A 12,492-nucleotide genomic window follows, 5' to 3' on the forward strand; every position below is an offset into this window, starting at 1 on the left:
TAACACGTCCCTAACATATTTATAGCTGTATCTTTTGCAACTGAAAAGCTTGGGACTATATTAGAGAGGAAGTTAACACTAGAAAGTGAAAGATGGTGTACGGTGGCTCAGAGATGAAATTGACTGCCTGCAATCTTCTGTAAGTGATGCAGAAACAAAACTAGCATCTGATCCCCGGATTCTCAAGTGGATAAACAACAGAGATGTTACCAATGAAGCTGCAGTCATCTCGGAAAGGAACAGTATCCTTCAGCAAGAACATGCAACTGAAAAACATGGTTTCGGGGATCATTTGCGGAGCTTTATTGGCAAGTGCTGAAAAGAGATTAAGATTTATCACATTGGCAAGGAGATCAAGTCGCTCGGAAGAGTCGCGGAGGGAAAAAATAGGCAAGAGGTGTGCGATGTTACTGACATCTTAGCTAGGGACAGATTCACAGTGGTTATTATGAAAATGTTAGGTATGTCCATTTCCATAATAATACTCCCTCCGTCCCAGTGAGTTATATACATTGGGAATGGACACGGAGACCAAGAAAAAGTGTAAGAAATGAGTAAAGTTAAATGGAAAGTAGGTAAAGTGGCGGGACCCATATATTTTTTAATAATAGATTTGAGATAGTGGAGGAAAGTAGTGGGTGTAATAGTGTTTTTATTGTTATAAAATGGAGATAGTGGGAGAATGTAGTGGGTGTTGTAGTGTTTTATATTATAAAAAGTTGCTATTTTGGGAATGTATAGAAATGATGGGACATCCAAAAAGGAAACTGTATAGAATTGACTGGGACGGAGGGAGTATAAGTTATTGGAAGGTGTTCACGGTCTAGAATAATTATTATGGAAATGTTTGTTGCCTGAACTTTTTAAAGACGATCCATTTCTTGGAGTGATGTCCGTTCACGGGATGGGGGAGATTTGAGCTCAATTTGTATCATTCTAACGAACTGAGCCCTTTTGAGAGTTTGTGCTTGGGTTTGCGTCTCCCAAGAATATAACATGTTAGCAAAAAAAAAAAAAAAAGATGGTGATAAAGGTACTATTTGGATGGTTTAAAAGTCTTGAACTTTTAGATTGGAAAAAATATCAAATTGGTGACTCGTTTTATTCAAATATATCAAGTAAGTCACTATTTTTTTGTTTGACTCAAATTGGTCACCAAAGTGTCTCTTTTGTTCAGCCCGTTAAAATAAACCTTAAATCAGCAGAAGACCGCCACGTGGAGATGAGTTGGCATGCTGACTAGATTAAGACAAAATAAAACCCAAAGAATCTCATACAAATATACACATATACATACACATATACATCTATATATGTATAAGTCATTCAGTTCCCGCGCATGTATGTATGTGTGTATATTTGTATGAGATTCTTTGGATTTTATTTTGTCTTAATCTAGTCAGCATGCCAACTCATCTCCACGTGGCGGTCTTCTGCTGATTTAATGTTTATTTTAACGTTTAACGTTGAAAACAACCATTCCACTTGTTTGACTCTGACATGCTGAACAAAAAAGGCACTTCAGTGACTAATTTGAGTCAAACTGGAAAGTGGCGACTTACTTGATATATTCGAATGGAACGAGTCACCAATTTGATATTATTCCCCTTTTGGATTTATAATGATATTATTCCCCTTTTGGATTTATAAATAGGAACCAACTTATTTTGTGTAAGAAATTTACAAGTCAATTTTTAATTGAATCTGAGAAGTTGAAAATGTTAGTTTTTTTAATGACTTATTTTTATTTTAAAATTTGATTTTACAAAAATATAAAAGACTACTTTAAAGGATATTTAATAATATTTTATTATTATATTAATAAATCATACAAGAAAGTCTATTCATATGTATAAGGGTAGCGGTCCACAGCAACCGATTGCTGTGGAGCGCTTAACCAAGCGCCCATTTCCTGACCGTTGGATGCATATCCAGCGGCCAGGATCTTATTAAAATTTTAATGTGTCCAGCGCTTTATTAGCGCTGGACAGGGATTCCCACGTCCAGCGCTTTTTTAGCGCTGGACGTGGGCGCTTTTTTAGCGCTGGACGTGGGAATCCCTGTCCAGCGCTAAAAAAGCGCTGGACATATTAAAATTTTAATAAGATCCTGGCCGCTGGATATACATCCAACGGCCAGGAAATGGGCTGTTGGTTAACCAGTCCCTGGCAGCCGTATGCCAGGGACCTGGTCCCTATGTATAAATTGTAAGTATTTTTAATAATTTCTCACTAATTAACAATAAACACTTATTTTAAGAGACATCTAGATTAATTAGGAAAAGAGATGGTCTTGAGTGGGGGTATTGTTGCACAAGAAGAATACGAGGATTGGTCCAAGGTAAAAGAACAAATTCCCCGAGACCATACTTTTAAACTATGAGGAGCTACTTTCTGTTGCATAGGGGTGTAATTCGGGCCGAGCGAGCCGAGTTTCGAGCCGGGCGTAATTCGAGCCGAAGTTAATCGAGCCGAGCCGAGCCGGCTCGTTTAACTAATCGAGCCTAAATCCCTGCCCGAACTCGACTCGTTTAATTTCACGAGTCGAGTCGAGCCGGCTCGTTTAGCTAAACGAGCCGGTTTTAGCGAGCCGGGCGAGCGGCTCGTTTAATTTTACACTTAATCGAGTCTAAACCTCTACCCGAACTCGGCTCGTTTAATTTCACGAGTCAAGTCGAGCCGGCTCGTTTAATTAAACGAGCCGGAACCTTTGCCCGAGCTCGGCTCGTTTAACTAAACGAGCCGAGTCGAGCCTAGTTAAACGAGTTCGAGCCGGGCGAGCTCGCGAGCCGCCCGACTCGAATTACAGCTCTACTGTTGCATCACTAGCCTGTATTGTATATACTTACTCATGCATTGGCCTTTTGTATACAACTTCTCCCCCATAAGTTTTACTATACAGGGTTGTTAGCTTGTATACTGGTTACTGGTATGCACAAAGTGCATAATTATGAAACTGAATCGACGCAAACTAATGACATTAATTATTAGTCTGTCGTACTAGTATACAATGATATCATTATACAGGCAGCATAGTTCCAAAAAAATTAAGGGTAAGCCTGCGACTCTTCTGCTGATGGACAACATTTATAGTTGTTCCTCAACAGATTTCATCACCCGGGAAACTGTTCACCGAGCAGCTTCCGCTTTCATGCAGCAATTGAAGTAGCTGAAAATGCTTCTTCTTCGCTGTAGAAAGATAAAACCACAAGCCAAATTAAATCAGAACCAGGTCAGGATAGAGCAGCGACATTAAGTTCTTCAAGTATATAATATATTTGTTAATACGAAGTCTGGGTATAGTTCAATGAATGCTTGCATATATATGGATTATCAGGTGGATTTTCAGGTTGATGCATATGTAAACATCTTATTACATTCTGCGGATAGCCTCGTTATGAGCAACCCTACATATTTCCAAATATAGCGATACAGCATATTGCATTTCTTTTCAGGACATCGATTTATCAGCCAAGTTGCGGGCAGAATTAGAAATATCAATAACTGCCCAACCAACTGACAGGGTCACTCCCAATACACAAGCATATCTTTATGTCATCTGTTGGATGAAAAATAATGGACTCGGAGTCACTCAACGCTATCTGAAATATGAGTCAGTGAACATTATTAAAAAGCGCAATCAATGAAGTTGAGAATCAAGTAGTGTTGTACTTCTATTCAAGTCCATGGTCCTGAATCCAAAATCAATTGAATTCATCACTGCTTTACATTCGTTGCTTACCAAAATATGTTCATACAAGGAGCGTGTTAGTCGCGGCTTTAAGCCCGGAACTCAAAGCCATTTTTAACTTTAAATTGAAAAATGTATGTTTATGTTATAAGCCAGAAACATAGTTAAAGCTAAAGCCGAGTTAGTAGGATGTACTTTTTTGAACAACTTACTTTATTTTTATGATTATTTTAATAAAAATCAATTTCATCACTCAAATAAATAACCTATCAAATTTAATTTTATTAGTACAATTTTAATAACTCATAAGTCGCCTATTATATAAAATTATCCAAACAATTCAAATTGCACACTTATTAGTTATCACATTAAATAACTCGCCGTCATAAGGTATTACTATTCTAAGTTCCACCAAACGGTTCTAAGAGGCCTTTGAAATCAACATGGTCTATGCACAAAAACACTTAAAACTTGTCATAGGAAGTAGAACATTAAATTTTCTGAATGCATCTTAATGACTTGCAACAACAAACAACCATACCCTGCCTTTACTCGAAAATAGACAGTTATTACAGCAGTGAGATGAGACGACCAAAGGCCGAGAAAACTTACAGTTGCAGAGTGGTCCTGACTCCAATCATGAACAGGATCCACTTTGCTCGGCTTGGTGCTACTTGTGGAGGGAGAGATGAGCTCTTCTTCATTTCCAAGACTGGCTCTCGAAACGTCCCTCTTATTTTGCTTCCTCATTTCTCGAATCTTGGAGAAATCTAGGGAGTAGTCCGGTACTTGTTCCTTGGAATCCCAGTCACCAAACTGTGGCACCGATAGCCATGGCTCATATTTCTGAAACAACACAAGATCATGATCTCATTACATCGAACGGAGAAATAAACAAGTACTAACATGTACAACTTAGATCCTCTAGCATAGTGAATTTTGAGAAATCCCTGTTATTCATGTCGAAATTATAAAAAGCAGAATCTATCCACAAACCTCACTGCGTGCCCTGAGCTCCCGAAAGATGACGATCAATTGGTAATAAAAAAAGGTCTTTTTCTAGTGTGTGCGCCGGCGGACACACACTAACAATTTTGATTGGCGGAGATTTTTGTGCATGCGGTGCCATCATTATTAATGATATTGTAGCTAATAGAAATTCACTACATAACTAAAAAGTGGTTGTTTAGAAAATCCGATAAAAAAACACAAGCCTATTTTCTCAACAATTTTTTCACATATGCTACATCTGGAACTGGATGTTATTTACAGAACAACCTAACTTAAGTCAACTTATGAAGTATTTAAGTTGGCCTATCAGATTTTGCAGGCTGGACAATTGCTTAAGAATGTTAAAGACCTCACTAAAAACATAAAAATACTAGGATACACACAAGCTTCAAGTAGATTAGTGTAATTAAAATATAACATATGGTCAAGATGGTGATCATGACATGACATCCACTTACTTTGCCCATTCTAAAAAATAAACTCAACCAAATATCTTCCTTGATTTATGTTCATTCTTCAAAAAAATATTTATAATTACTGGGCAATCATGTATTTTGACATAGCTTAATCATGCATGAACTAAAGAACGAGAGATGAAAATTAAGGATAATAAATTTATATTTGTGTATATTCGCAGAGAAGCTTGATATGGTAATATGTAAACAAGGCAAACAAATACAAATATAAGCATGAGAATCAACAAGGTACAGAATCTTACTTGCTTCTGATCTTCCATGAACTGAAGCAGAGCAGAGATGGCTTCTGAAGCAATAAGAAAGAGAGAGAGAGAGAGAGAGAGAGATTTGTGTGTGTATGTACAGGAGAGTTGTTTTTTGTTACAAGTGAAGCAGTTGTATGATATAGATAGGAAATTGTTTATCTCTGAGTCTATGTAACCTTCTATTGTTCTGCACCATGTCCTTTTTTGTAGTTTACCATAATAAATCTCATAATTAATTATGAGATTTAAATAATTTTAATAAATATATATCAAATATTTTCATCAAATTAATAAATATCTGTATGTTCAACATATTAGGAACAGTATATCTTTTAGATAAACAAATAAAACTCTTCAACTTTAAATTATGATCCAATTTTAACAGCTCACACAAAGATATATTATATTATTATTCAGGTATATATATCTGATAAATTATAAATATGATGCATCACACAATACACAATTGTTGGCATGTAATTTTTGACTTTCCTGTTAAAATTTTGAACTAAAGTGTAGACCAAAGCAGCCATTGTTTGAAGAAAAAAATATGTAAAAGGTAAAGCATGCAAACGGATTTTGTAACAAAAAGGTTATGAAGTGAGGGGAGCTTTCACCTATGAGCAAACTTTACAATGCTCCCAAGTTAAATTAATCCGGCTGACTGTTTGTACCCAGATTTTACAGGCGTCAGGACACGACGGGAACTGCACTGACACGACGGGAAGTACTGACGACATGACGCGTGCGAACATATAAGGAACAAATAATGCTGATGGATAGAGGTTGACTCCTACAATCAAGGGACGACTGCAGAATCATTCAACCTGTCATCCAACTTGTCCTGAAAAATAGGAGATAAGGTTGGTAACAACCTTATCACTTTCCTACACTTATGCAACTCACCTTCCTATAAAATAGCCCACGGTTTAAGCTCAAAATCAGCTATAAATACCACAAGAAGATGAGATAAACACAGGTCATCTACATCTACTCAAGCATACTTATCATCTACACACCCTCACAACTCAACTTTTCTTACGTATAAACCTAAAGCCCAAGCCCTAAAACCACATGATATATATATCATACTTATCTCCTACATATCGGACAACTACAGTACACCCACCAAAGCTTCTTCATCTTCTATCAACTGAGCTCTACATCTACATCTCTCTCAAATCATGCTGCCGACGGGAACTCTCTGCTGCCGACGGGTGCACATTGATGACGGACGTGAACTCCTTTGGAGTTGATGACAACATCTTTTTATGCTTTTATCTTGTATTTCTCATACTTGTAAGCTGATATTACAACATTATAGTGGATATTTGGCTGGGACATTCCCACCCGCGGTTTTTAACCTTTTACAAGGGGTTTTCCGCGTCACCAAAATTGATTGTGTTCTTGTCTTTTATTTTCTTTTCGATATTCATTCATTCGATCTTTTAATTATTCATACACAAAAACACGTACTTCATTGTTATAGAAATTAAATAGGCTTGGCTTTTAACCCCGCAAATTTTGGTAAAAACAATTGGCGCCGTCTGTGGGAAACTAGCGAAGCACTTACATGATTTCTATGACAATGGAGTTCACATCGACGCGCATATTAATCGGTTCAAAAGGTGCTACAAGAGACAGACGACATGATACACTAGTTATACGTTCATATATCACATCACTTTGGTTGACATACAAAAAAGATTTCTGGTTACAAACATGTAGCTATCTGACGGGTTGGCTGGAGCTCATGTCGACGGGTTGGCTGAATTGAAGAACACGACACTCAACACACACAATGGAAGTTTACGACACTGATCTTTAATGCATTACGAAGACCATTCATGAGTAAACATCTCGAAATTACACCGATACGTCCAACATTATCATGGTTCAGGGGACTGCCCGACGAGTTGATCAACATGTCCATATATCACCGACGCCTACAACCTACAACACGTGATAGTTTGAGAAGACGACGGCATGCATGTGTCACATCTGTCAAGAGGTACACAAAGACTCCAAGAGGGTACTATTCAAGGTTAAACATACCTGAAGTAATCGCAAACGACCATGACATGTACGATGGGAACAAGTTACATTCATCTCATCACGTCTGACGGGTACTAGTAAACAACACGTAATGCGACACGAACAACAAGATATGGATGACGACTACGCAGACGCCAACAATGAACGACGTGCGAACCAAGGATATGGAATTGAAGAAGACGGACATGAAAATTTTGAATATTACTCTACGGATGAATGAAAGAGAAACATGTCAAAGACATACACATTTCGACGACACGGTTGGTGACGATTCTGGAAATATCCAACTCCAACCTGAGTTGACTACAACGTCTAAAGAGACCAACAACATGACGACAAGAGTCAAAACACATGGGGCTGATGTCATATCCAAAATCTTCACCTGTCTAGACACGACGTGATGAACGCGTTCGACATGATGTAAAGGAAGAAGACATGACATGACCAGGAAGGATAAACATAAAAGAAATAGTCAAAAAGAGACTACTTGTTGCGACAAGTCCAAAAAAGTTGATTAAGGTCAGCTTGATGACAAGGGACATGACGGTCAACAACATGACGTGAAACCTCTAGAAGTGTCCGACGACTCCAATGAGATTCAACGATACATTGCAAATTACGAATTACAAGTCCCCAATGACTCGAACGTGCTACTTTTGAAATTTTATCACATGTAAGTGAACTAATCCTCTTTGTTCTCTTAGTCTTTAGCAATATGATAATAAGTTGATTGATCTTTACTTGGGCTTATGCCATTTAGATGATATTTCATGCTTCGAGTAAATGTTTGCTTGAATGATTTGTGATCTAAGCATAATGATACATGTGCTTGTTTTCTACATGACTTGCTACTCTACTTGATTTGATATATGTGATGAAATATGATTATGCAAGTGCTTACAAGTTGTCTTCATATCTATTTGTTTAAAGTTAGCAACTTCATTATCATCTTTATTGTGACATGAAGTTGTGTAGATACAAACTAGAAACATATCTAATATACAAGGAGGGCTGATCACCCATCCTACTACGGTTGATCATTATCTAAAGATGATGATGACAAGACTACACATTACACAAATAACTAACGACGCCACGAATAATGATGCATTTCAACATTATGTATTTAAACATTATATAATCACAATTACGATTACGAGCTAAGTTTCAAGAGGGAAAGGCCTTTTAACTAGCCTACAAATGCATGCATCGACGTTTGAAAATAAACAAATTTGTCGAATACATCAACGTTTGAAAATTATATATTTGTCGAATACATATACTACATGCATCAACGTCTGAAAATTATATATTCATCGAATATATATATTTGTCGAATACATAAACTACGTGCATCAACGTTTGAAAAATATATATGTCGACTACAATTACGCATATTACAACTTTAGACACATCGACGTATTCAACATACATGTCGACGAAAACTCCACAAAATCACGCAAGTCACGACCCTTGGTCGGACACATGAATTACAACGTACATTTCCACATGTCATCACCTACAAGTGTCATGACAGATTGCATTGATTACATGTCGCACATTACAATTACAAGTGACATATTACGGTTACAATCAACATATCACGTTATAGTCACGATGACGAGTTACAAATCATGCCTACAAGTTACATATTACGAACGGAAGACATACTACAAAACACTTTACGTGTTGGTACTCCTATTCATTACGTCATGATCACTCCAAATTCAGGGGTCACATGGAACAATTTCAAGCCACAAACACATAGAAATACGCAGCCGACAATCACAAGATTATATACGACGTCTTGCACATGTCAGAAGACATCTACAAGGGGTTTTACATATATAATGCAAAGCAACAGCATACAACTTGACATGTTAATACTACAACGCTGATTAAAACTATATCCAAGCCTACAAACAACTAAAACGAATACAAAATGTTCTCATCTTAGAACGAAAAACTAACGACAACAAAACAGCTACTCATTGATGTTTTTATCATTGGAAGATTTAGACAACAATGACAACATTACAATGACACAACGAGATTGAGACTCGATACAAGACAAATCGACATGACATGATCACATGTTGCAAGCGTCAGTATTTTAACATAGCATCGGTGTTCCTATTTGCCATGATCTGAAGAAAACGGAGTGTTCTAGAAATAATTTCATTGGTTGCATGCCTCCACCCAATAAAATTAGGGGCTATTGTTTGTACCCAGATTTTACAGGCGTCAGGACACGACGGGAACTGCACTGACACGACGGGAAGTACTGACGACATGACGCGTGCGGACATATAAGGAACAAATAATGCTGATGGATAGAGGTTGACTCCTACAATCAAGGGACGACTGCAGAATCATTCAACCTGTCATCAAACTTGTCCTGAAAAATAGGAGATAAGGTTGGTAACAACCTTATCACTTTCCTACACTTATGCAACTCACCTTCCTATAAAATAGCCCACGGTTTAAGCTCAAAATCAGCTATAAATACCACAAGAAGATGAGATAAGCACAGGTCATCTACATCTACTCAAGCATACTTATCATCTACACACCCTCACAACTCAACTTTTCTTACGTATAAACCTAAAGCCCAAGCCCTAAAACCACATGATATATATATCATACGTATCTCCTACATATCGGACAACTACAGTACACCCACCAGAGCTTCTTCATCTTCTATCAACTGAGCTCTACATCTACATCTCTCTCAAATCATGCTGCCGATGGGAACTCTCTGCTGCCGACGGGTGCACATTGATGACGGATGTGAACTCCTTTGGAGCTGATGACAACATCTTTTTATGCTTTTATCTTGTATTTCTCATACTTGTAAGCTGATATTACAACATTATAGTGGATATTTGGCTGGGACATTCCCACCCGCGGTTTTTAACCTTTTACAAGGGGTTTTCCGCGTCACCAAAATTGATTGTGTTCTTGTCTTTTATTTTCTTTTCGATATTCATCCATTCGATCTTTTAATTATTCATACACAAAAACACGTACTTCATTGTTATAGAAATTAAATAGGCTTGGCTTTTAACCCCGCAAATTTTGGTAAAAACACTGACAAAGAAAATTCTAGCAAGCTTCATAACGACATGTTGAAAAGTGAAAACTTCATTATGAAAAAAATTGGATATTATTATATATCAATGTTAATCTAAATGTCAAATATACCATCCGTGTAAATGTGTTAGTTCAAAATGAAGAAGAGGTTAAATACGTCATCATTCTTGAATTTAATTTAACTTATGAAATGTTTGGGTTTTTTATCCTTAATTGTAATTAAATAATTCCAGCAAGTTTGAGAAATAATTGTATTGATATAAATCTCGAAAGTTGCTATAAAGTTGCTATAGATCTAATCTCAATAATGTTCGATGATGCTATCAATTTATCTTTACTAAGATTTGGTTAGTATGTGTGTGAGTAGCGTGAACAATACAATTTGTATGTTGTTATTTTTAAATTAAAATACTTGAATCTATTTATAGACTTCAATTAATCTAACCATGAACGGTTAAGCAACTAATCCCTTTATCTTCCGATGTATGTATCAGTTGAGTGGCGCTTTACATCTAGAATATTCTCCAGATTTTCAACTGGCACACTAATACTCATGGACAAGAGGGTGTGGCACCACTTGACTTTACATAAACATTTCTTTTGTCAAATGGCGCTTCCGGTTAACTCAAGCTGTAAGTGACGCTTCCTCATTAAGTGGTGCTTCATAGTGTATGGCGCCACTAAATAAAACACTTAGAAAGTAATTTTTTTTAAAATTTAACTAGCAACACACATATCTTGACCATAATTGACAGTCAGGTGATATCACATATGTATAGTAGGAAGCCAAGCGCCACTTGATTTTCCCTTAACCAAAGTACATATCCTCCATAACTAGAGTCACAATACTCTATGCCTAGGCGCCACTTCTTACTTGGATTATTTTGGCACTTGAATCAATTAGACATATTATTTATTTAAGCGCCATTCTTGTTTATTTTGGAGTTCAAATCAGTTGGCGCTATTATGATAATGCGATATTTGATTTCTTGGCACCGCTTTCGAATTTGACTTTAGTTGAAAGCGGGTTGACTCCTGATATGATTGTAGAAGGGGGGTTGAATACAGTCGTCCAAAATTCGCGTAGAAATAATCTGATTTGAATTGAACTTGGAAATTAGATTAATATCAATTAATGAAACAAGGTTCAAGATGAATAATTAATTAAATTTGAAAGTCATTACAGAATTAATAAGGTTCAGTTTTAATGTTTACTAAAAAGTCTAGAATAGAATTGACATGAAGTATTCTTCTTTAAAAATTAAAATAATCGAATGATCAAAACACAGAACTTCTGTGAATATAACAATATGCAAGTTAAGCAGCTTGATCAAGCTTTACAATTTTTTAAAACACTAGAAATGAAGGAAAGCATCCCATATTCATAGGGAAATGCTTTGTACTAGCAAGACAAACTTAAGACAATTTTTATGGCCGAAAAAGACAATTAAAATGGCCAAAAACACTTGTAAGACAATCTAATTTCTGGGCAAGACAATTTTCCTTCGGTAAGACATTTTTCAGACTATGGTAAAACTATTTGAGCTTGGTAGGACAATTTTTAGACATCGATAAGACAATTCTAAGCCCTATAAGACAAATCCTGACTTGCAAGGCAATCTGTATCTCGGGAGGACATTTGTCTTGCCAAGCAGTGTGGCAAGGCAATCCTTTAGGACTCGAGAAGACAATCTATGGATTGTCTTGCCGAGTAACTGAGCAGGACAAACCTAGGCAGGACTCGGTAGAACAATCTATAGATTGTCTTACCTTGCCGGCCAGTAAGACAATGTCCAAACAACCATTAAATAATCAATAAATTATTATCCACTTATTTATTTAATTATAAAAATTCAATAATTAAATTTACTCAAGTGTGAATTTATTTAATAAATAAATTATGCAATCAAAATAAATATTTT

The 12,492-nt window shown here is 36.5% G+C and overlaps 1 protein-coding gene across 2 annotated transcripts; it reads right to left on the bottom strand.

Annotated features, from left to right (window-relative positions):
* Window positions 1-2,962: 2,962 nt before the first annotated feature.
* Window positions 2,963-5,590, bottom strand: LOC108215219 (uncharacterized). 2 transcript variants are annotated; one of them, XM_017387627.2, is made up of 3 exons: window positions 5,420-5,590; window positions 4,303-4,536; window positions 2,963-3,188 (listed from the first exon to the last, which is right to left on the bottom strand). In XM_017387627.2, exons 1-3 carry the CDS (start codon window positions 5,435-5,437, stop codon window positions 3,129-3,131), a joined length of 312 nt encoding a protein of 103 aa, XP_017243116.1. In that variant the 5' UTR covers window positions 5,438-5,590; the 3' UTR covers window positions 2,963-3,128. The 2 variants fall into 2 exon arrangements, with proteins under 2 accessions (XP_017243116.1, XP_017243108.1); XM_017387619.2 differs by lacking the exon at window positions 2,963-3,188 and adding an exon at window positions 3,300-3,601 and having other exon boundaries at window positions 5,420-5,582.
* Window positions 5,591-12,492: the final 6,902 nt, after the last annotated feature.

Source organism: Daucus carota, chromosome 1 (genome assembly GCF_001625215.2).
Source record: "Daucus carota subsp. sativus chromosome 1, DH1 v3.0, whole genome shotgun sequence".
NCBI lineage: Eukaryota > Viridiplantae > Streptophyta > Magnoliopsida > Apiales > Apiaceae > Daucus > Daucus carota.

Coding starts and splice junctions, on each gene's coding strand:
- LOC108215219 (XM_017387619.2), bottom strand. Junction 3,602..4,302: donor GTCAGGACCACTCTGCAACT/GTAAGTTTTCTC, acceptor CTCATATTTCAG/ATAGCGTTGAGTGACTCCGA.